Source organism: Patiria miniata, unplaced genomic scaffold (genome assembly GCF_015706575.1).
Source record: "Patiria miniata isolate m_02_andy unplaced genomic scaffold, ASM1570657v1 HiC_scaffold_18, whole genome shotgun sequence".
NCBI lineage: Eukaryota > Metazoa > Echinodermata > Asteroidea > Valvatida > Asterinidae > Patiria > Patiria miniata.
The window spans coordinates 14,754,519-14,778,768 of record NW_024037056.1 but is presented as its reverse complement, the minus strand read 5'-3'; the positions used below and the strand labels follow the sequence as shown (position 1 = coordinate 14,778,768).

At 41.6% G+C, this 24,250-nt stretch overlaps 1 protein-coding gene across 3 annotated transcripts in view; it reads right to left on the bottom strand.

Moving 5' to 3' along the window:
* LOC119724809 overlaps positions 1–24,250 on the bottom strand; it is a 69,696-nt gene that overhangs the window by 14,862 nt on the left and 30,584 nt on the right. For all 3 annotated transcript variants that reach the window (XM_038196031.1, XM_038196032.1, XM_038196033.1), the window contains 31 exons: positions 23,683–23,928; positions 22,781–23,023; positions 21,982–22,221; positions 21,446–21,691; positions 20,242–20,484; positions 19,243–19,479; positions 18,724–18,966; positions 18,065–18,301; positions 17,034–17,279; positions 16,464–16,580; positions 14,957–15,202; positions 14,528–14,705; positions 14,280–14,407; positions 13,064–13,315; positions 12,475–12,717; positions 11,427–11,675; positions 10,899–11,141; positions 10,232–10,477; positions 9,252–9,488; positions 8,458–8,700; positions 7,759–8,001; positions 7,379–7,621; positions 6,528–6,770; positions 5,894–6,136; positions 5,384–5,626; positions 4,827–5,072; positions 3,401–3,646; positions 2,924–3,166; positions 1,826–2,068; positions 1,284–1,526; positions 142–384 (listed from right to left, as the gene is read on the bottom strand). In XM_038196031.1, the coding sequence (XP_038051959.1) occupies positions 142–384; positions 1,284–1,526; positions 1,826–2,068; positions 2,924–3,166; positions 3,401–3,646; positions 4,827–5,072; positions 5,384–5,626; positions 5,894–6,136; positions 6,528–6,770; positions 7,379–7,621; positions 7,759–8,001; positions 8,458–8,700; positions 9,252–9,488; positions 10,232–10,477; positions 10,899–11,141; positions 11,427–11,675; positions 12,475–12,717; positions 13,064–13,315; positions 14,280–14,407; positions 14,528–14,705; positions 14,957–15,202; positions 16,464–16,580; positions 17,034–17,279; positions 18,065–18,301; positions 18,724–18,966; positions 19,243–19,479; positions 20,242–20,484; positions 21,446–21,691; positions 21,982–22,221; positions 22,781–23,023; positions 23,683–23,928 (7,242 nt within the window). The remainder of the gene's footprint in view (positions 1–141; positions 385–1,283; positions 1,527–1,825; positions 2,069–2,923; positions 3,167–3,400; positions 3,647–4,826; positions 5,073–5,383; positions 5,627–5,893; positions 6,137–6,527; positions 6,771–7,378; positions 7,622–7,758; positions 8,002–8,457; positions 8,701–9,251; positions 9,489–10,231; positions 10,478–10,898; positions 11,142–11,426; positions 11,676–12,474; positions 12,718–13,063; positions 13,316–14,279; positions 14,408–14,527; positions 14,706–14,956; positions 15,203–16,463; positions 16,581–17,033; positions 17,280–18,064; positions 18,302–18,723; positions 18,967–19,242; positions 19,480–20,241; positions 20,485–21,445; positions 21,692–21,981; positions 22,222–22,780; positions 23,024–23,682; positions 23,929–24,250) is intronic.

Sequence of the window (24,250 nt, the reverse complement as noted above, 5' to 3'; positions counted from 1 at the left end):
AAATTCCAAAAAAGTGTATTTTAATTTCTAATGAACTTAAAGGAACAAGAACACTCCATCAGACAATTTGTTCAATGAATACTTTTGTAAAGTATCTAAATTTCAGCTAGAGCACAGTTCATGTTCAATTATGATACAAACCTCCAACAGTCACATTAAAGCTGCACTCCGAAGCATAGCCCGATGGATCCGTGGCTACATACGTCACGAGTGTCGTACCCAACAGGAAGAAATCTCCGCTATTCCGATCTGACGTAAAGCTGACCACTTCAACGTTATCTTCGGCCAACGGCTCTGTCCAGTTTGCTTGACCGCTGGACTGACTGACATCACTGGACACGGTGAAACTTGCCGGACAATTCAAGATAGTCGGAGGAGTTCCATCTGCGGTAAAACAAAGTCAGCAGGATTTTTTTTTTTACAATTTCAAAATTTCAAATATCTCCTTGATACATCATCTTTATTGTAACCTTATAAAGGGGAATCAAATGTATCATTCCAAAAAGTACAAATTTAAAAATCTTCTCCTGTTCATTTTTCATGCAGGTGGACCTCGAAATGCATGAGTTGCTGTAGTACTCTGCTTATTCTTTGCTAAACTATCCAAAAACTGCCTCAGCATTGTATGGTTTTAAAGATTTATTGTGGAACAAATACAAAGTAATAAAATGTAGTACAATGTAATACAAGGGGAATACATAGAATGTAATACAATGTAATACAATGTAGTACAATGAAATACATAGAATGTAATACAATGTAATACAATGTAATACAGTGTAATACAAGGGGAATACATAGAATGTAATACAATGTAATACAATGTAATACAAGGGGAATACATAGAATGTTATACAATGTAATACAATGTAATGTAGTACAATGAAATACAAGGGGAATACATAGAATGTAATACAATGTAGTACAATGTAATACAAGGGGAATACATAGAATGTTATACAATGTAATACAATGTAATGTAGTACAATGTAATACAAGGGGAATACATAGAATGTTATACAATGTAATACAATGTAATGTAGTACAATGAAATACAAGGGGAATACATAGAATGTTATACAATGTAATACAATGTAATGTAGTACAATGAAATACAAGGGGAATACATAGAATGTAATACAATGTAGTACAATGTAATACAAGGGGAACAAATACAATGTAATAAAATGTAGTACAATGTAATACAAGGGAAATACATAGAATGTAATACAATGTAATGGACTGATTTTCCTGTGACACTTAACTCAACCTTGACCACTTACCAATGATGGTAACATTGAAACTGCAAGTATCGGTATTAGCAGAACCGTCCTCTACTGTATAAACGATCAGCGTTGTACTTCCAAGAGCTAACAGCTGACCATCATAATCAGATGTAATAGTTGTCACACCGGTGTTATCGGTAGCGTTCGGCGCCGGCCATGACGGCACGGCATAAGAACCATTGGTTGACGTCGGGAAGTCCAGAGATTCCGGACAGAAAGTGAAAACTGGCACCTCGTTGTCTGGAAGAGAAAACATTGAAGTTCAATTCGGTGATGTCTTAAATTGAACAGATTAAATAGACTTTACAGACTGTCTACATAGTTATGTCGACAAAATTACAAGTTTTAAAATTGAGCCGACAATTCTCTGCCTCTGCTGAATCCAGAATGATTTTTGTCCAGCAGTCAACATTACTGAGGTGCGCCACTCTCACACACATGTCACACACTTCCTTAACCCTATTGCAATGTGCATATATGCACAAACCTGTAATGGATTCTACTTTTAGTCATCAGAAAAGTTTGATAAATCCACTCACCGGAAACGACGACATTGAAGCTACATATTGCTATGTTCCCTGCAGCGTCAGTGGCTGTGTACGTCACTGGATTTGTACCAGCAGGCATTGGATCGTTGGGATTAGCATTAGAATCAAACGACTCAACGCCAACGTTATCGGTCGCCATCGGTGGGATCCAGAATGGGTTAGCGGTGGCTGCACCAGGGGCTAGAGTTGCAATGGTAGTGAGTGGACAGCCAGTGATAACTGGATCTTCAGCATCTGATAATAAAAACAAATCACAAGTCCATCACGAGTCCTCACAAGCCCGTCACAAGCCCATCACAAGCCCATCACAAGCCCATCACAAGCCCATCACAAGCCATCACAAGCCCATCAAAAGCCATCTTGTACCAGGACAAGTAGCAAGGTAATCAAATAAAGTGCGACAAGTGAATTCCTTTGTAACTGCTTATCACCTGTTACTTATGACTGGACTTGTGATTGACTTGTGACTTAACTGTGACTGAACTTATGATTAAATGGCTAAGACTAACAACTGTTAACTTATAATATACAGGGTGAGTAAAAAAAAAAAAAAAAAATGTCGGGACCATTTTTGTAGTGAAGTTCTGCAAGTAGCTCTTTCAAAATCTAGGATATGAAAGCCCCATTCATAAGCTTTCTTTTAGTACAAGAATCGTTCAAATCACTCATGTACTTTTCAAGTTACCGAGTTTTAAACACAGCTGCCGTTTTAGGGTTCTGTCCACGATAACAAAAAAAGTTCAGTGTTCTCTCAGCAACACGAAAAACACATCACATAAGGATGTGTGTGAATTGTTTTCGTTTTGCTGAAAGAACACACACCTTTTGTGTGATCCATGGACAGAACTTTAAAACAATGGTTGCGTTTAAAACTCCGTAACTTGAAAAGTAGATAAGTGATTTGAATGATTCTTGTACTAAAAGAAAGCTTATGAGTTGGGCTTTCATATCCTAGATTTTGAAAGTACTACATGCAAAACTTCACTAACACAATTGTCCCGACATTTGGGTTTCGTTTTCTTTTACTCGCCCTGTATTTGATAAATTTTCTAGGGCAAAATTGAGTTTAAACTTAAATCAACCACCAACCTTGCACTGTGATGGTGAATTCACAGACTGTGACCAAGCCCTGGTTGTCGGTAGCCGTGTAGTTGACCACTAACTCTCCAACTTGAAGGGTCAGCGGCGAGGTGTGACTGGCCACAAAACTGACCAGTTCCTGGTCATCTGTGGCCGTAGGTGCTGTCCAGCTAGCCACACCATTGTCCATCCCTTCAGTGGTGTTAACGACAAAACTGGCCGGGCAGTTTACAATCTTGGGAGCAACAGCGTCTGCAGATGTGAGGATTTTATTATGGTTAAATTTCATTCATAAAAAATTGAATCTTCTCAAGATGGAATTTTGCGTCGTTTTTTTTGTAAATCAAAAGTTTGGTTTTTGTAACACACTGAGTATACAGAGTGTATGTGTCAGTGAAGAGCAAAACCTAATTTGAATTGACTGTTGCTACACCACCTTTTTCATTGCACAAACAAAAATTTCAAAACAGATTTGTACAGACTTACCAGCAATGGTGACAGTGAAGCTACAGGTGTTGGGATTGCCTGATGAATCGACAGCCGTGTAGGTCACCGTAGTGGTCGTATTCACAGCAAAAGCTTCGCCCATGTAGTCAGTGGTTACGTTGGGGGGTCCAGCGTTGTCGGTAGCAACGGGAGTGTCCCATGATGGAACGATAGATAAATCTCCAACATTCTCCAAGTTCAGCGTTAGATCCTCCGGGCAGAAAGTGAAAACAGGAACCTCGTAATCTGGAGAGAAACATAAAAATGTCTTCATGTTGCCACGGTAATTCAACACAATGGAATACTCGCAAATATCAATTGGAAAGATACTGTCACGACAAAAACGAAAAAAATCACATAACATCCACAGAGCATCACAGATGAAAAACTCATAACAACTTCGTGACTAAAACCAAAGCCGTATAACAGCCAAAATAAAAACCAGCTTCAGGCCAAAAAAAAAAATAAGTCGGTCTCTGGTCAGCGCGCGCGTCGATTTTAATCATGCGCTTCGATCTTTTTTTTCTCCAAAATGTTCCGCGGTAGCTCCAACAGCGCCCTCTATTTCCGCACCTCCTCAATTTTTTTTTACCAAAGAGCACCAAGGAATGGGAAATTGCACCAAGGCAAATGATCGCAAGCACCAAGGCAAATTATGGAGGACACCAATGTACATGAGGACACCAAAAAAGCAAAATAGTACCCACCTTGTCTGTACAATCCAAGCTTGAAGAGAGAAAAAAAAAAAAAAAAAAAAAAAAAAAAAAAAAAAAAAAGCCGCGTGGCCGCGTCAATTCCGGATCTTTGGTCTGACCAGAGACCGAATATTTTTTTTTTTTGGCCTAACCGGTGTTTATTACAGTACATCAAAAGTCCTGTCACAATAAGACAAGGAATGAAGATCAACAAAGGAATGCCTAGGACAAAGTTCAAATAGCTTGTGATTTGACTTTGGAGTGATTTGACTTTGGAGTGATTTGACTTTGGAGTGCATGACTTGCTGGGTTGAATAATAAAGTAAAGTAAAAGTGAAGTCTGTCACGAGCCGATGTGGCCCATCAGGCCGGCGTTTATCTCCGGTTTCAGTAGCATGAAACAACTGAGAATATTTCTACTCCCCCTGGATGGGATGCCAGTCCATCGCAGGTTACTCCCCAGCTAATGTCGGTACCCATTTATACCCCTGGGTGGAGAGAGGCAAGTGGGGTGAAGTGGCTTGCCCAAGGACACAATATATGACCAGCAGCTGGATTCGAACTCCTGACCCTTTGATCGAGAGTCACGAACCCTAACCACCAGGCCTACTCCCTTCAGATTTATAAAGGCAGGAACAAATATTGTTTGAAAATTGAAAAGAGAAACAAAGCAGGAAAGGGAAGATAAGAGCTTTCAATGACAAACGTCCTTTCACGTCCTCCAAACCTACCCATGACAATCACCCGATATGAGCAGTTGACAGAGTTGCCGCTAGGATCGGTGGCCGTGTAGACAACGATGGTTTGACCGATAGGGAAGGTATCACCAGGTGAATAGGTGGAGTCCAAGATCATGCCACTCCCGGAGTTATCCGAGGCTGTGGGATTGGGCCAGGACACGGTGGCGTTGGGCTTGCCTGGACTGGTGGAGCCTGCCAGGCTGCTGGGACAATTCATGAGGACTGGTGCTTCGGTATCTGTGTGGGGGAGGGCAGGGAGGGAGTAGGGCAAGGGGTGTTGCAGGGGGGGGGGGGGGGGTGGAGGGGGTGTTGTAGAAGGTGGGGGAAGGGGGTGGAGCAAGGGGTGTTGGAGGAGGTGGGGGAGGGGGTGGCAGCAAGGGGTGGGTGAGGAAGTTGAACAAGGCAAGGGGTGAGGATCGAGGAATTAGGCGGGTTAACACCAAAACAGAATATCCGTCAGTGTTGATTCAATCTTCACAGGTTTCAGAACAAGTAGACTCAGACAGCAAATGGTAAAACACCACTCATAAGTCTTAAATGGTACTCACCCTCTACAGTGACATTAAACTGACAAACGGCGACCAATCCACGCTCGTCTGTGGCAATGTAGGTGACCTCAGTTGTTCCGATGTCAAACATTTCTCCAGAGTTGTAGTTAGTTGTGAAATTGACGACTCCCACATTGTCATCGGCTGTGGGGGCTGTCCAGTTGGCTTGGCCCGTCGCTAAGCCTCGAGCGTTAGGAACAGTCACATCATCAGGGCAACCAGTAATTTCTGGTTGGGTTCCATCTGAAAATGGAAGACCAAAATTACTTCAAAAACTCTCTTCAAATGTCAACTTCATTTGTTGTTTCTTCTAAGGATTCTATAATCAATTGAGTCGGCTGTGCACTTGAAAGATAACGAGGTTTGGGCATGGCAATGTCACTCAATACTGGGGAAATGAGAAAAAAAATAACTCAGAAATCATCAGTCTTTTATATCCTCAAAAGTAACTCTGAATAAGGAATATTTTTAGTTCTTAAGGAAAAAGAAAAGACTTTCAGCTTCACTCACCTACGACTGTTATATTAAATGAGCACGTATCCATTAAACTGAAGTCATCTACAGCAGTGTATGTGATCGTCGTTACTGTGCCAACCATTAACGGCAGACCGCTGTAATCATTGGTTACGTTCAATGGGCCAGCATTATCCGTCGCAACGGGCATGGGCCAAGTTGGAATAACATGGGAGCCGTTTGCCCCGGTTGGGATCTCAAAATTGGCTGGACAAAACGTGAAGACCGGCGCCTCAATATCTACAATACAAGGAGAAGGTCAAGTGAGAATGACTGTTGTTGATTAAGCATGAATGGACACAACATGGACACTGAAGAATTGTGTCCAACTTGGCTGCAACTAAACTCAGAATGGTGAGAATACCAAACTTGAGTTCCGATACCATGGGTTCATTAAGCATTAACTTCTCCACAACTAGTCCCAGATATTGAATGCAACAGACCTTTATCATGCTGCCACCATTTTAGACGTGTTCCCTGTTCCCAATATCCAATAACAGTACTGAATGCTAATGTTTTTAAGCAAAAAGGAAACAGGCTGTTTTTCCTTCCAGCTTCACTTTGGTTAGGTTGCTTTGAATGGGAAAAAATCACAATGGCTGCAACATGACAGTGGTCTGTAACACCTTACCTGAAATGATCGCGTTGAAGCGGCACATTTCAACATTGCCAGCGGCGTCCACAGCTTCATAGACGATTTCCGTTGTGCCGACCGGAAGCACGTCATAGGGTTTGTAATTAGAAGTGAGGTTGATCACTCCGACGTTGTCTTCAGCCGTCGGTTCAATCCAAAACACGCTGCCATTACTAGCTCCCGGAGTATTGGTGCCAAGTGAATTGATCGGGCAACTGGATATCACTGGCTTTTCCTGGTCTGTAGGAACAATCGGAGAGAGATTCAAATTGACCTATCGCGATGCAATCACGTCAACGCAGCTTGTGAAAAATTGTCCATACATGATATACAAATGGATGCAAAAGGCGCAAAATCTGAGACAAACAAAACTTATTGTACAAAAAACTCCATGGGGTTTTCAAAGGTCGTGGTAATAACTCGTAAACGGCGACAGGTCAATTGTTGGTTAGATCTTGTTCGTTAAGAGTAACAGGGAATAAAATACAATACATCACAACACTTGAGTAAAAGACACTTTGATCAGTTTTCAATGGCCTCAGTCTGGCACAATAGAGGGCGCTGTTTCAATGCCACGTTGAAGTTATATAAAGAAATAGTTCACAAGGCTATGTGAAGTGACTGCAGCAGCTACCAACAGTAATTCAGTCATGGCTAAGTTTATTGAAGTAACTTTACATGCATGGTGCCACACTTCAAAACTAAATTTTTTTTTCCATATTAAATTTTTTTGAACTAAATTTTCAAACCTGCTTCAATGAATGGGATGTTTCTTTAGTTTAAGCCCCCCCCTCCCCCAAGATTACAACGTAAGTATCGCCTATTGAGACTTTTTCAATGAGTTCTACCTTCCACGGTGACGTTAAACTTGCACTCCGCAGTCAAACCCTCAGCATCTGTAGCGACATAAGTGACTTCAGTTGTGCCCAGCATTAAGGGTGTTTGCAGGTCAATGTCAGGTTCAAAGCTGACAATGACATCGTTGTCTGTAGCAGTAGGCTGGGTCCAGTTAGCTAGCGCTGTCGGTAATCCTACATCTGTTGGAATGACCATGTCCCCGGGACAGTCCGGAATCACTGGTGGTGTTGCATCTGGTAACCAAGGAAACGCATGAAAACATCAGCCTCATATTCCTGGATACTTTCAATTTCAAGCCCATTTTTTCATATAAAATTGCAAAAAAATGCTTCTCAAAGTACACATTTTAAAACGGAAATGTTTTACTCACCAACGATTGTTATGTTGAATGCGCAAGTTGCAACATTGCCGCTGTCATCGATGGCACTGAATGTTACAAGTGTTGAGGAACCAACAGCAAGCGTTGTCACGTTGTAATCGCTCGTCATCATTGGTGGACCAGCATTATCTGTCACGTTTGGCATGCCGATGGCTGGTACAACGATAGCGCCGTTTCCGTCGGTGTTAAACTCCATGCTCATTGGGCAAAAGGTGAACATTGGGTCCTCGTTGTCTGTGAGATGAAAACAAAACAAATCCAAATGTATAATTAACGAGTTTTTAAATTACGACATTTTGTAGTTTTGAGGCCAATACAGGATGGCAATGAATATATTTCTATGGGAAGTACTTTTATAGGAGCATGCTTACAAGTTTGCCGTAACGTAGTAATACAGACGCAACCTAGTCCTCAATTCAAATACAGCAAAACAGCGCCCTCATAGGGCCCAGCTCTGTTAACATTAAACTAGCTCCTAGTCCTCTGCTCTGGTTCAGTGTCAATTACTACACAAGCAAGCTTCAATTTTCTTAATTTCTAATTTGAGACAAACCCGTCAGCTAACATCACTCTAACTAATCTAGAGTCAAGAATACTCCAAATTACACAAAATCTGGGGACAGTAACTGTCCTTCGAACTTGGCCCTACTTTCTCTGAGCTCTGTAAATCGAAATTAAAATTGATCATACCCTGGATAGTGACTACAAATGAGCAGTTGACTGAATTGCCTGCAGCATCCACAGCTGTGTAGATGACGTTGGTAGGGCCAATCGGTAACGGCTCATTAGGAGCATAGTTCGATGTCAAGTTGGTAACGCCGACGTTGTCGTTGGCTGTTGGGGAAGACCAGAAGGTGGTACCGGTGGACAGGCTGGGGGAGGTGTTACCAGAGACGGGCGGTGAACATCCAGTCAAGACTGGGCTTTGATCATCTGTAAGAGAGATAACCAGAGATTAGTGCAGGCTGGGGGAGGTGTTACCAGAGACGGGCGGTGAACTTAATAACTATCTCTGCCCTTGCAGGTACCCATTTACTCCTGGGTGGAGAGAAGTAATGAGTGACAAAGTGCCTTGCCCAAGCAAGGGCACATGCACCATAACCCAAGGCTGGACTCGAACCCAAAACCTGCAGAATTACCCGCAGAACACAAATTCAATGCACCAGACCATGAGGCCACAGCGCTCCAGACCATGAGGCCACGGCACTCCACATAATCCAGAGTAAGCGAAGTAATCTGGAGTAATCCAGATATGAGAAAATATCAGGTGATAAGAAGAATCAACAGGAATCAAAGGATTAAAAGAAATGTAGAGATTAGCAGCTAAAAGGATTACTATCTATTTTGAGATTAGTCGACATGCAGAAAAATGAAGATGACCGTACATTAGAAGCAATAAATAAAGTGAACATCCGGTTTTTAAGAGAAAATATTATCCGAGACCCATACCCCAAAGTATTAACGCCAAATCCTTTGATCCGTACCTGTAACAGTCACAGAGAAATCACAGCTGGCATTCTTTCCGCCCCGTCCCGTTATGGTGTACACGACCACGGTCCGCCCAACCTCAAATGAACTGTTGACAGGATGAGTGGACGTAAGACTTGCCATCATACTGCTGTTATACATCGGCGCAGGCCACGTCACGATGGTACTATTGGCTCCTTGGTCAGTGGGTTGAGACACATCGGCTGGACATGCTATCATCAGAGCATCCCCCTCTAAAGATCAGAAAATGTATTCAATATTACAACTCGATTGGGGCAGACAATCATTCTAGGCTGGAGTGATAGGGTGTTGGGCAATTCTTGAGGAGTTTTCAGACTCAGGACTTGGGCACTGCGTCTCAGTAACTGCTCAATATTCTGCTTCAATATTGTCAAATTTTGTATCAAAAATGTCAAAGGTCAAAGTTTGGATTAATTCAATGTAGCTGAAGTGAAGTGAGGGCCAAGATTCTTGGAATTGACTCTTGTTCTAACCCTAAAGATCATCCCAGCCTGTTACTACCAAGTACCCCAAACTGCCCAGCAATCTGCTCCTAGTAACACTCAACACAATGCCACACAATGCAAAATGAAGTAAGAAAATGTCACACAAAGCAAGAAAATGTCACACAAAGTAACAAAATGCCATAGAAAGTAAGAAAATGTCACACAAAGTAAGAACATGTCACACAAAGTAAGAAAATGTCACACAAAGTAAGAACATGTCACACAAAGTAAGAACATGTCACACAAAGTAAGAACATGTCACACAAAGTAAGAACATGTCACACAAAGTAAGAACATGTCACACAAAGTAATAACATGTCACACAAAGTAAGAACATGTCACACAAAGTAAGAACATGTCACACAAAGTAAGAACATGTCACACAAAGTAAGAAAATGTCACACAAAGTAAGAAAATGTCACACAAACAGCTGAATGTTTTGCACAGAAGCACCAGGACACTTCACTCACCAACCACTATGATGTCAAAATTGCAGCGTCCAATGTTATTATCTGGATCGACTGCAACGAACATGACAGGATGGGTACCGATAGCGAAGGAATCGCCAGGTCTGCTGGCACTTGATGGCGATATCGCCGCACCGCTGTTGTCAATAGCAACCAATGGTTCCCAGGTGACGGCGGCCATGTTGCTTCCAGGTGGGGTTTCCGTGGTGACGTTGATCGGACAGTTAACGAAGACAGGGGCTTCCATATCTGACAAGGCACAAAAATTCAACTTTTACAAAATAAACACTTGAACACTGTTCTTTTGAATATTCCACTTTTAACCCCCCAAAAAGAACACAGTTTTCTTGCAGATATTCTCATTTTTTGTATCCAACAAATGCTTACTTATTTTCTCTACACTGATTCTTAGATAGTTAAGCCATTTGTTGAAATTGGAGAGAAAATTTGCTTAAAAATTGAACTAATGTGCAAGAAAAATATGCCTTTTCTCATATCCCACATCTGTTTATGTATACCGACACTTGTTTTTCACTGTACTAGGTGCCTGATAGTCCAGTAGGTAGACCATGAGTACGGCATTTCGTAGGTCCAAGGTTTGAATCCCCCCAATCTGATTGGTTCAAATTTTCATTGATAAAAAACTACACATATTGCCACTGTGTCTTACCATTCACTGTAACGATGAAGGAACATGTGTTATTATTCCCAGCAGTGTCGAAGATCGTATACGTCACTTCCGTCATTGCCAGCGTGAAGTTGTCATTGGGTTTATGGGTCGATTCAAAGACAGTGACATTGTCATTGTCAATGGCTGTTGGTTCCGTCCAATTGACGCTGGCACCTCCCATGCCAGGGTCGTTAGGGACGGTGATGTCGGTGGGACAATTCACAAACTCTGGAGCTGCAGAATCTGTTGGAAAAAAAAAATAGCAATCAAAATTTGAGACTCAAAAGTTTTAGTTTAAAGAAATTATTTGTACTCAATGAATCAGTCAGTGGGGGAGTCAGACAGTCAGTCGGGCAGTCAGTTGGGGGGTCAGTCAGTCAGAGGTGCAGCAAACATTAAATTAATTGAATGTTTAAATTGATTATAAATACCCTGATCAAGGAATTCTGATTTCCGTACCAACAAGAGCAAAGAACAATTTCACCTTTTATTTGACAAGTCTTTTTGAAATGACAGAACCAATCTTACCAGTGACTACGACGTAGAATTCACAAGTATCCACATTGGTGTTCCCTGAAGTATCTGTGGCGGTATAGGAAACGTGCGTGGTACCGACTGGGAACGAAGTACCGGGTGCTTGTGACGGAATGACAGACGCAACTTCAATGTTGTCAGTGGCATTGACAGGTGGCCATGACACGTTTGGCAAGGATGCCACGTCATCGGATACAGCCATCTGACCACCGGGGCAATTGAGTATGATAGGTGGGGACTCATCTGCAGGAATACAATACAACAAATCGGCACTAAGTCAATTTTTCCTCCAATTCCATTCAATTCGAAATACTTTATTTATCCTTAAAAAGGCAATTTCATATGGTTGGACAGCTCATTAACACTTAGTAAATTACAAGTCGAGTAAATATTTAAAACTTAAAACAATCACAAACAACATGCCCTTATCACGATTCAAATTGGTGTAAACACTCATCCTATCTGAAAACGTCAGAACATATTAATTTGACATCCCTTTTTGGTTCATTTTATGAAAAAAGTTCACTGGTATAAAATTTTCATTTTTCGGACAACTAATGGCACTGTTGCTGCGATGTCATTTCAGAAAGACACTGTTCAGTTTAAAGGTTTTCTGTTCAAATTGTGAAAATTTGCTTAATCAAAACACGCGTGTAAAAAGTTTGCTCATTGGCTTACTGACATGTAAAAAAAAAATCATCAGAGAAAAGGAAATTTACGACAGCAAAATATCCAAAATTCTGGCAGTTTTTGTAACACTCAAGGCTTCTGACCTCACACTTTTACTCATGAATATGGAAACTTGCATGAACCTAAAGAACACATAAAGGCACCAAAATACCCTTGAAAATGTCAAAATGAAAACTGAAAATAGGGTTAAATTGGTCACAATTTCCAAGGATTGTATAAAAAAGTTTGACATTGCATGGGCCCTTTAAATAAAAATGTTAAGTGATTAATTTTGGGAAGTTGAACAAAAAGATTTGAAATTTGATTCTGTTTTGAGATTTTGAAGACAAAAGTGAAGGTTAATCCAACTTACCGATGACAGTGATGTTAAACAAGCAACTTGCCGTGTTGCCTGCCTCAGTGCTAGCATTCAATACAACTTCTGTGACACCAAACGGAAATTGGTCTCCCGAGACATACTGCTGATCCAGAGTAACATTACCACTGTATTCAGTCACCGTTGGCGCAGTCCAGTAAGCCGTGGCGTTGCTGCTACCATTGTACAGGTACAACTCTATGTTACTTGGGCAGTTGACTAACAGGGGAACATCCTCAGCTGAAAAAAAAATGTAAAAATAATAAAAGATTCTTGAGATGAATGAAAGAAACGATTATGGTTACATGTGAATATAGCTGGATCTGAACAAATCTTGGCCCAGTTTCAGAAAAGAAACAAGTACAATTTTCAGCTGTTCAACTAGCACGTCATTATCAGCGATTAAGAGATATAAGTTAATAACCATAACTAAGTTCCAACCTATATTCAGTACATTTTGTACACAAAAATTGGGAGCTAAGGATGACATTCAGTAAAGCCGAATGTTTATTATAGGGGTGTTCGGTCAAGCGTCATTCCACTTTAGTAGTACAATGTAATACAAGTACTAATGGGTCATAATTACCTTTGAATATATGAATTCCATAAGGGGTACCAAAACTGTCTGAGCCATGACCTCCTAGAAGCCTTCCTGAAGCCTCAACACGCTGAATGCTGGAACGTCTCCGTTCGGTCCAGTAGATAAAGTTATAGTAGACGAAGAGATCAAATTTTTGCAAGCTTGTTGTGGATTGGACAAGAATAGTCCGATCCTGGCCCAAAAGATCCGAGGATTCAATGACATTGAAATAAGAATCACACCAGTATAGCCTTCCCCCTGCAGAAAGAGAGAACATTAAGTTACATGTACAGTTGACTCTCGTTAGTACAAACTCTGTTAACCCTAACCCCCAGTAGTTCCTCAGGACCACCCTGCTAAATCCAACAGAGTCCAACGAGAGTTTCCTGCTCAATCCATCGTGCCTCATTTTCAGTTGTCTGCTGAATCCAACAGAGTCCAACATGGGGTTATAATAGGGTTCAGTTGCCTGCTGAATCCAACATTTTGCATCAGGAATGTACACAAGGGGCTAACTTCTCAATCTAACAGGCTGCATCGGGTAAGTGACATACCGATGGTTGGATCCTGTTGGATTCAGCAGGGTTAGGGTAAATACAAATTCTGGTTATAACAAACACAAAGCCTTGGTCCCGACTGTGCATTTATGTGCACAATGAATGGGACTGATGTTCCTCTTAATACAAAATTCTGATTTAACAAACAATTTGGCTACGCCCGAATGAGTTTGTAAACAAGACTCGACTGTAATATGTTTACTTTTGGGGAAGGGAAAAGGCAATGCTCCCTGTGTTGCCAAGTACCACATCTTGGAAAAAAATGATGCCATTTTCAAGTCCACAGATTTCCAAGAAAAATAACCTTTACATGTCATTTCTTAGAAATCACAAGTTCTATTTCTGCTTGTCAGGGGAATCAAACCCTTTACAATCAACAACCTTGCAGGAACCAAATGTATGTTTTAAGTTTAAATTTTCATTTTTTTTAACAGCAACAAACTTGATGATCTTCCCTTTTCTTAATTCCTGCAAAACTATCCAACTCGTGTGAGTTCTCAAAAATCTGGAAGGCCAACCTTGTTTTCATTTAAGTGACCAATTACCAAAAAGTTATGGTCCTATCAGGCACTAAGTGTAGCAATCTGTGGCTATCACAGGGGGGTGTTTTGGTGAAAATATGTCCCATTATGCGCCATGGATTGGAACCATTCAAGAAGACTTACCTTCCAAATCGAGGGCTACACCATTCGGCCTCTTTATGTCAGTATCGATAAGTACGCGACTACCTGACCCGTCTGTGCCAGCTCTTTCAATCTTTGGTATGGTACCCCAGTCTGTCCAGTACAAATGACTACAAGAGAAGAATGAAGTGGGAGTCAGGGAATCAGTCACCCCCTACCTCAACATACATCAAACATTGGCTGCCATGGCACAGTCTAAACTGGTCCCATGCTGAACCTCATGTACGTACCTGTTAGTAGGATCGACTACAATCGCCCTTGGTTCCACATCTGCGAGGGAAGAGTTTGTCAAGTTGAAGACCACTGATCGTTCCCGACCATCCAAAGTAGCTCTCTCGATCAGATCACTATCTTCATCCGTCCAATACATCACATGATTCTCAATGTCAAGTGCCAAACCACCAGGGGCTAAAAAGAAAAGGAGAGAAAAGTCGCTATTAAAATTGAAAGTTATCAAGAATATGGGCTCCATGTGCAGACAAAAGAGAGGGCTTGTTGACCGCTTTTGAGTGCTCCGTGGAAAAGATGGGACAGTGAAATAAGGCTGCATTATGCTTGCATAAATAGTCTGGCGCCATCCCATTCAACAGATACCAATTAATGAAATCCACTCAGGGAACTAGACTAAAATGGCCAACTAGTACGTAACTATGGCTTACATCGTAGATCCCTAACGACAACTTCTACTCCACTCCCGTCTAAAAAGGCCCGGGCTATAACATCCAAGGTGACATCGGTCCAATACACCATGCGCTCTACTGGGTCGTAGTCAATGGCGATGGGTTGACTTATGTTGACATGGCTAGCATCTAAACCCGGGATGAGAGTGAAATTGAAGGTGTCCGTGGGCGCGACATAAATGCCTGCAGGACTCGCAGATGCCACAAAGACCAAGTCATGGGGATCTATTATGGAAATCAAGGAAAATAAAGAAGAGATTGATTATTAACTCTGCTCGTAGGCCAATGAAAATGTACTAAAGACCATCTAAGCTTGATCATGCAATGTACATGTACATATATCACCGGTTAAATCCAAAGCATCTCTGCCCACAGGTACCCATTTACTCCTGAACAGGAAGGGGCAATGAGTTCACAAGACTGAGATTGATTTATTCAGTCAATCATTAAAAAAACAATCAGGAATTTGTAATGTTGAGCTGGCATAAATAATGTCTCAATTTAAAATACCATACAATTAAAACAATCACCGCAAACACATTAGTACAAAAGTAATATGCATACAATTACAATAACTATATTACATACACATTTAATAAATGAAAAGTTCCTGTCATTTTAAAACCCCACGGCCGACGGTATAAAACTATTTCTGAAACGGTTGGTTTATAGCCGACGGTATAAAACTATTTCTGAAACAGTTGGTTGTTGCACCTATTGATCTCATCCTCCTTCCTATAGACATCATGTGGAAGAACTCATTTGTTGGGTGATGCATATTTTTGACCACAGTTACAAAGGCTCTTGACTATAAGGACACATGCATAAGGCCAAGGCACGTCTCAAGGACCATCGCCTGACTTAAGACTGGGGAGGGGTCATCAGACCTGGAACTTTTATATGTGCAACATTGTGAATACATAGTCCGTATGATGAAGTGCATAAAAGTATCCAGAAGGGGGGGGGGGGGGGGGGGGGGTGGGGTCAACCCCCCCCCCCCCCTCCTCCCCAGCTCTGTCAAAAAAAATACATACAGAGCCAGCTTGGTAATGGGGTATTTGTACACTGTTCTGTAATACAGGTTTAAAATTGTCAGATTTGAACAGCGCCCCATTGAAAGAATGGTATGTACCCCTCCCCACCTATTGATTTTACAAGGTCAATTGTCTGAAAAACAGAACCTGTCCACATTTCAGGAATGATTTGCTGATGAAAACCCCTCCCGCAAAAATTCCTGGATCCGCCCCTAAGCATCGTGCAATGTAACTGTTGCATGCTAATTCTGTAAATGTGGTAGAGACATTGGTGAGACAATTTCGAGTAATTATTAAAAACAAACACTGCAATGAGCAGCATTAACTCATCACATTCACTGAGCAGGTGGGTTCATTCTAAACACCCCCGCCGAACCCTCCCCGAAACCCTCCGAACCCCTACCCATCCCCCCACCCCCACCCCAAGGGTACAGCTCTGTGTATATACTCACGGCTCTGGGATTCACAGTATAATCCAATGAATGGAGCAGCACAAATGCAAGTAAATCCCGTCGAAGAAGCAACACAACTACCTCCATTCCAACACGGCTCACTTGAGCACTGGTTATCTGTGGAATTAGAATATATGAATATTCATCTATCTTCATGAATATCAAGTCAAAAACACGTACCAAATCATAACCATGACTTTCCAATGATATGTGAACATGGGAAATTGTGTTGGACATATACCCCTTCGGTGGTTTTGACCTTATTAGAAAAATGATCTATCTTTCAAAAAGCCAACTTGAAGCTAGCTGTTTTAAATCACTTTTCTTCAAAATTGTTTCACTTTGTACTGCATCAGATCATTCCTGGACTCAACTTTACAAAGTAGAAAAAGGTTTCTTATCATTTCATCTTCCAAGCTACTTTTTTCTAAGACAAAGAAACAGATACAAAAAAAAATGTTTGGGATTACAGATATAAAAACAAATAAAAAAGTTCAGTATCGTACTTATAAATCTTCATTCTTTTAAGGCCTATGGGAAAGATGATGAAATCAATTACTCTGAACTCACCAAAAACAGTCACATTAAAACTGCAAGATGCGTTGTTTCCCACGCGGTCGGCAATGAAGTATGTGACCGGGGTGTTTCCGACGGAGAAAAGACTACCGTTCAGATAATCTACCTCAACAACGATCACCTCCTCATTATCCCGGTACTCAGGAAGGTCCCAAGTCACGTTAGTGGAGTTTGTTCCTAGGTCGGCAATGCCAGTCACGTGGGCAGGGCATATGATGATAGGACGCTCCGGGTCCGTGGCTACAAAATCAAAACAAATCCACACTTTTTCAGTGCAAACTAAATATACACATTCCACAACTGGCAATTTCAATCAATATTCCAAAATGTCTGGGAATTTGTTTTCATATAAAATCATGATCAACGAAACAGGCTACTTTAATTAATAAATTTTTAGCGGTTTTGGCAATCACATACGTGTTGCCCTGTTGGCGAAAGGCAAAATGACACACTCATTTGCTGATCGTGCGTTTCAATTTTTGAGCGTATCGGCTTTCGATAACACACCTATATAGAATACAAACGCAAATATGTAAATAGCTGTGCACAATTTCGAGTTTCACAAAGGTTTGTGTACAAACATGGATGCGCCCAGCAGGCATCACTTTGTACATGACTCAGTGCTCTAGTAATTTAATATAGCTCTATGGGATAAATTGACTTTCTGGACATTATAATATAGTGCTTATATAGCGCTTTATACCAAAGGTCTCAAAGCGCTTCACAATTATTACCCCTGTTCATCAGGCCATGAGACCAGTTTCTGCAGCAGCTCGAGATCAGCGCAATCTGGTCTCTACCTTCACAGGTACCCATTTATACTCCTGGGTGGAGAGAGGCAATTGTAGTAAAGTGTCTTGCCCAAGAACACAAGCACCATGTTCCCCGTCTGGGTTCGAACCTACGTACCGCGGCAAGTGAGCCGAACACCGTAACCATTGGACCACAACATTGTCAACATGCAATGGTTTATAAGGAAATTGAAACCTTCCAAGGTGCCTAATTTTTAAAAAGGCAAAACTTACGATAGACAATAACACTGAAGGTGCAGTTGACTCCATTGCCAAACGAATCGATGACAGTGATGGTGATATCTGTAGGGCCGAGGGGAAACTCCGAATTCTGCGGATGAGACGAAGTCACAGTGAAGATTCCTGAGTTATCACTGGCTGTTGGCATGGTCCAGTTCAGACGAATCGTGGTACCGTTGTCGGCAAAAGCTTCCACGTTCTCTGGACATACGACCATGGGATCTTCAACATCTAAGAAGCAACACAACATCCAAAAAACAAAATTAAAATCTTTCATTTTTTCCATTTGAAGTGCAAACTACAAGGCTAATTCTCATGTAATTACCAAGGGTAAAAACTTTCCAAGTCCAAATAAATATGCCTGCCAAGCAAAAACGGTCACCAGCTAAAACACCATGTGACATATACCGCTGACTGGCGCCCTGTAAACGTGCTGTGAGTTTTCGCAGCAACAATTGGCACAGACACACCCCAACTCAAAAGATGCAGGACTGCTTACAAGGTATTTCAAGGTTGTTTCTCACCAAGTGTAAGTAATTTGCCATGAGCAAATTGGTTATTGGCAGATTTCAAGCACAAAAATATTAGTCTATGACTGAAATGATATAAATGATACTGCTATTTTGGAAGATCCAAACTTGAAGTTGACTTACCAGAGACGTGCACAGTGGTCTTACAGGTTTCCACATTTCCTGCGCTGTCTATCGCACCATAGGTCACGACGACATCAGCGATTGGAAACATATTATTCCGAGGAATGTCGTCAGTCAGCGTGACGAAGCCAGAATTGTCGGTTGCCGTGGGTTGGGGCCACATGACAGACGCCATATTGGATCCTCGGCTGGCATTGGCATACACATCTGATGTACAGTTTAGGATCTGGGGTTTCTCATTATCTGCAAAAAAAAAAATTAAATAAACATCTAGCATAGAACAATAACATTTTATTGAGCGACACTGAACACTGTACCACGATTTATAAACGGCTAAAAACATACATACTTAGGACCTAAACTAGGGCGATTCCATCTGCATCAATGAAGTCAAGTCAAGTCCTTGCTTTTACACTTGATAAACTCTATGGCATTTACGTCCTAAGGCAGGCAACAAAGACTACTTACTTTATGAGTATTTATCCAAGCAAAGTACAAACGATGGAAAACTAATCTTACCTTCGATTGTAACGGTGAATCGACAGAAAGCCTCGTTACCAGCAGCATCCCGAGCGTAATACACAACATTCGTCATTCCCAAACCAAGCGCGTCACCAGGTTGGTGTGTGAAGTTCTGGAATGTCACATTGACGTTATCCATGACCACGAATGGCACGGAGAATGTGCCAGTGCTTTGTCCAGGTAGAGTTTCGTTAGTGAAGTCCGAAGGACAATCGAACATTGGATCCTCATCATCTTGATAAATATAACAAATAATGGCAAGAACAGTCAGTTGATGGCATATGGATCCTCCCCGATTTATGATAAGCCCCGCCCCTTTGCTTTGCTTATATCTCGCAATACTAGTGGCCTCGTTTGACCAAGATACCGTGATCACCTGACCAAAAGGTGTATTCTGATTTGTCAAGGTGCACTATTTGACTGACAGACGGGAAAGGTATATTCATGTAAGTCCCATCAATGAAATTGAAGCATCGCTGTCGAGGTACAAAACTTCCAGTGTACAATGATTGTTTAAGTTCTTGGTAAAATGACAGATGCAAATCAAAAGCCGCATTCTAGACTGACAAGTAAAAAGTATGTAAAGTCTATCACAAGCCAATTAATGTGGCCCATCAGGCCCTTATCTCCGGTTTCATAAACATGAAATGACTGAGATATTTCTACTCCCCCTGGATGGAATGCTAGTCCATTGCAGGTTACTCCCCAGCTAATGCCGGTAACCATTTATACTCCTGGGTGGAGACAGGTAAACGGGGGTAAAGTGGCTTGCCTAAGAACACAAAACGTGGCCAGCAGCTGGATTCAAACCCCTGACCCTCTGATTATGAGTCACAAACCCTAACAACTGGCTCACACTCACCCTAGACCGACAAGGCATCTCCTCAATCAAATAGGATTTATAAACCAAAGTTTGTTTCAAGTAGAAATAATTGGTATTAGCATGCATGAGTTTTGTAACGTCTTGTTTTTGAAAATAAAGAAGAGGGGAATTACCTGTGATTGTGACGTTGAATGAGCACATGGCCGAATTGGAGGAATTATCAGTGACGCGGTAAGTCACTTCTGTGACTGCGACAGGAAACGCTGATCCGTTGGGATGAGACAGGTCAACATTGAAGGACCTGGAGTTATCTGAGATCATCGGTGCAATCCATGAGATGGTTGCGTCTGGCTGACCTGGATCAGTCATGCTGCTGACATCACTGGGACAGTTGGCAATCACTGGATCTTGATCGTCTGTGGCAGTCAATCCGAAAATAAAACCATCACATCAACCACAAGAGGGGAACCACATCAAGAAATGGACTAGTGTGGGATTTGAACCTGTAACCTTCTACAATAATGTGATACTTATATAGCGCTCTATACCTTAAAGGGAATGTACATCATTGGCTTTTGCTGTAATTTTCAGAAATGAACTATTTGTGGGGTTAGTTTAATAGATCAAATATTGTTACACTGACATGTTTGAAGTTTTGTGTTCGAAAATGCTGGGAAAAACCATGAAAAACAAAAATGTTCAAGTTGTCTGGTTCCCTGACTCCACTAAAGATGAAATGGATAAAAAAAATGTTGGAACATTGTAAGGTTAGGGAACCAGTCTAGCTGGCCTGCACCAGTTCATGAACATGGAACCAATAGTAAACAAAATTTGGACTGAAAAAAATGGTAAATTTGGAGCAGTAGTTGAAAAATAGTTAGGTTTTTCCAACGGTGGTCGGCCGACCACCGTTGGAAATGTATACAAAAGTACCATTTTTCTTGAAAATGACCTCACACCAGGTGCCCTAATTTTACAGGATGCTTTAGACTGTCATTTACCAACATCCTAGTAAGTTATTTCGTAACAACTTGGTAGTTTTATTTTTCGGTGTTTGCAAATGTTGTAATTTCCCTTTAAGATTTCAAAGCGCTTTACAATTACAATTACAAAGACATTTTCTGCAGCAGCTCAAAATCAGCGCAATTTGGTCTCTACCTTCACAGGTACCCATTTATACTCTAGGGTGGACAGAGATGATTGTAGTAAAGTGTTTTGCCCAAAAACACAAGCACCAAGTTCCCTGTCCGGGTTCAAACCCACGAACCACGGCACCCGAGTCGAACCTCGTAATTATGTAAAGTGAATAACCTTATTAATATAACTTTGTTTATTTCCGTTTTCACTTTTTTAAGATCGAAAACTAATAGCCCTTACCTAGAACGGTCACAGTGAAGTTGCAGGAATCACTATTGGAGAGAACATCATAAGCCGTATACACCACGATTTCAGATCCGATGTAGAACAAGCTGCCGTTTTGCCGAGTGACATTGACGGATACCACTCTGTTATTGTCCATGTATGGTGGTGGCAGCCACGTTACTGCGGTGGAATCACTCCCGTTGTCAGCAGGAAGGCTGATGTCGGCTGGACAGTAGATCATTGGCGGCTGGGTATCCGTGGCTATAAGATCAACAAAGAAAACTACAAGTGTATGTCTATCCAAAACAGAACAAATGGCTTTTCCACATTGTGTTTTAATTCAAAATAACTACCTTTATATTGAAATTCAATTTTGGACGGTTTAAGACGGCATAAGTAAGAAAGTTGTGGTGACAGAAAAGATGTCTGAGCAGATTTTAAACTAAATTATTCTGCTGTCCCTTGGCACAACGCCAAATCTTATTTTCAGGGAATAAATGCAATGCAATACAGTTCTAACAGGTTAAGCAGTTGAACCCATTTCTACTTACAATTGATTTGGACAACGAAGGTACACTCTGCCATGTTGCCAGACTCGTCCATCGCTGTGTAAATCACAGTGTATGTGCCGTTGTAAAACTCATCTCCAGAATTGTAATTAGAAGTTAAAGTCACACTTCCTGAATTATCCTGTGCCATAGGGGGAGCCCAGACGACTGATATGTTGGTGCCGGGATAGGTGAACCTATAGATGTCACTGGGGCACATGGTTATTACTGGATCTTGCACATCTGTCAGAAAAAAACCCAAAATATTCAAACAAAATCTGTCAGATTTGTGGTTAGATGTTTGAAGTGTGGAGTGAATTCATAGCACAACAAGCAGGTGGATTCATTTGAATGACTGCAGGAGGGACTATCTTCTAGAGGGGTGTTCAGCTTCGTAGGGGGAAGGGTTCATTTTCTTTGCAGTCAACGTGGATGGGTTGAGACCCCTTAAATCACTCCCCGTCCCCTAGATCTGCCGCTGCTGGCTGATTATAGTGATCACTGATTGACCGACTGTGGAACTCACGTAGATTTTCTTTGATTCTGTAGGTTGTATAATTTTTGTTGGTACTGGGTGTTGGCTCCGAATATTTCTCTTGTCTGTTTGTCATCCATCACAGCAATGAAGGCTAGCCTGCTACCTACTGCCCATCGCGCTATGTCACCTTTGTCTACTACAAAGTCAACGATTATTTCCCATCACTCGGATGTAAGCTGGGTCACGAGAGACCCAATATACGAGTCCATCCTAAAAAAAACCCCAAAACAGGATTCCTGTCGATGCACTTCAATGATTCCATACCTTGAACAATGACGTCAAACATGCAAACGTCGGTTAAGCCGGCATCATCAATCGCGACGTAGGTAACTCCAGTGGTTCCAATATCAAACATCGTGCCTGGGCTCTTGGTCACAGTAAGCGTCACCACACCAGAATTGTCCACAGCGGTCGGCGGGGTCCAGAAAACTTGAGCGTCGGATTCATTGACTGTCGCGTTAGCTACGACAACTCCAGAACAATTCATGATAACGGGATCCTCCTCATCTATTCAGTAAATGAAAAGAAATGATTCATTAATCAACTGACTGAGAAAACTATGCATGTTTTATTTTAAATTTAAGTCAATGAACCAGATTTTTGAAATCAAAAATAATTTCAGACAAGATGCGATTACTTGTGAATGGTATTTTAGTGACCAACTAAAAAGGTTATGAGCAAGTGATGGCGCTATACCAACACTTTTTCAGGATCAAACACTAGAATATCTTGTTTATCATAAGCAGTTAAGAAAGTTTATTTCATTTAAAAATTCAAGATTGTAATAACATCACTTTTGAGCTGTAGCAATTTGAAAATCTACGTTAGTAACGATGGCTTCACGACTGCTTAGAGCCCGTCTCTAGTCATATCTGGGACGAGTTCCTGACAAGTTGCAGACATTGTATCGGGTGTAAGCTGCAGGATTCTGAACAACTCCCAGCAATTTTCCGGATTGGCAAGTCAAGCAGTTGCTCCATGACGCATGTCCAGGACAAATGCAGAACTTCCTCAAGACGAAGTGAATAGATTCTACCCGTAACTTGTCCGGAGCTCGTCCCGGAAATTGAGATGTGCCCCTAAACCCCATGTGGCATCATTACAGCATGGTAATTCGCTCAATTAGAGTAAAGCCTATTGTCCAAAATGATTTTGTTTGCACCCACCAATAACCGTGAAGTTGAACCGACAGGTAGCATTCAATCCTGCCGCATCATGTGCCACATACACAACCTCCAGCATCTCCCCCAAGTTAACGATGGTCCCTGGCAATGACGTGTTGGTGTAGTAGACAACGCCAACGTTGTCCATAGCAACTGGTTCCATCCAGGTGACGTTAGCGAATGCAACACCGGGGTCTGTTGGGACATCGGCACTACTCGGGCAGGATGGGAAATTTGGAGGGGTGTTGTCTAGGGTAAACATGAGAAAGGATACAAAGTGAGATTATGGAATTTAGTATCAAGTTAATCACAACAAATGCGTTTCTTCTTCAAGGTGTTTCGCCTGTAGCCTGTAGCCTTAACCCTACCCCCTATGCCCTGTTGGCTAGGAGCCATCCTCAATCCTCCAAAATCCTCCAAAAGCCACCATGTAAAGAATTAGATTCAGCTTCAATCCTCCAAACTCATCCGTTATTTCTTGAACTTGTTTACAGTAGAGGGGAAACCATTGCCTCAATCCTCTAACAATTACTGTTAACTTCAAACACGGGATAAAAAAAAAACATACTGA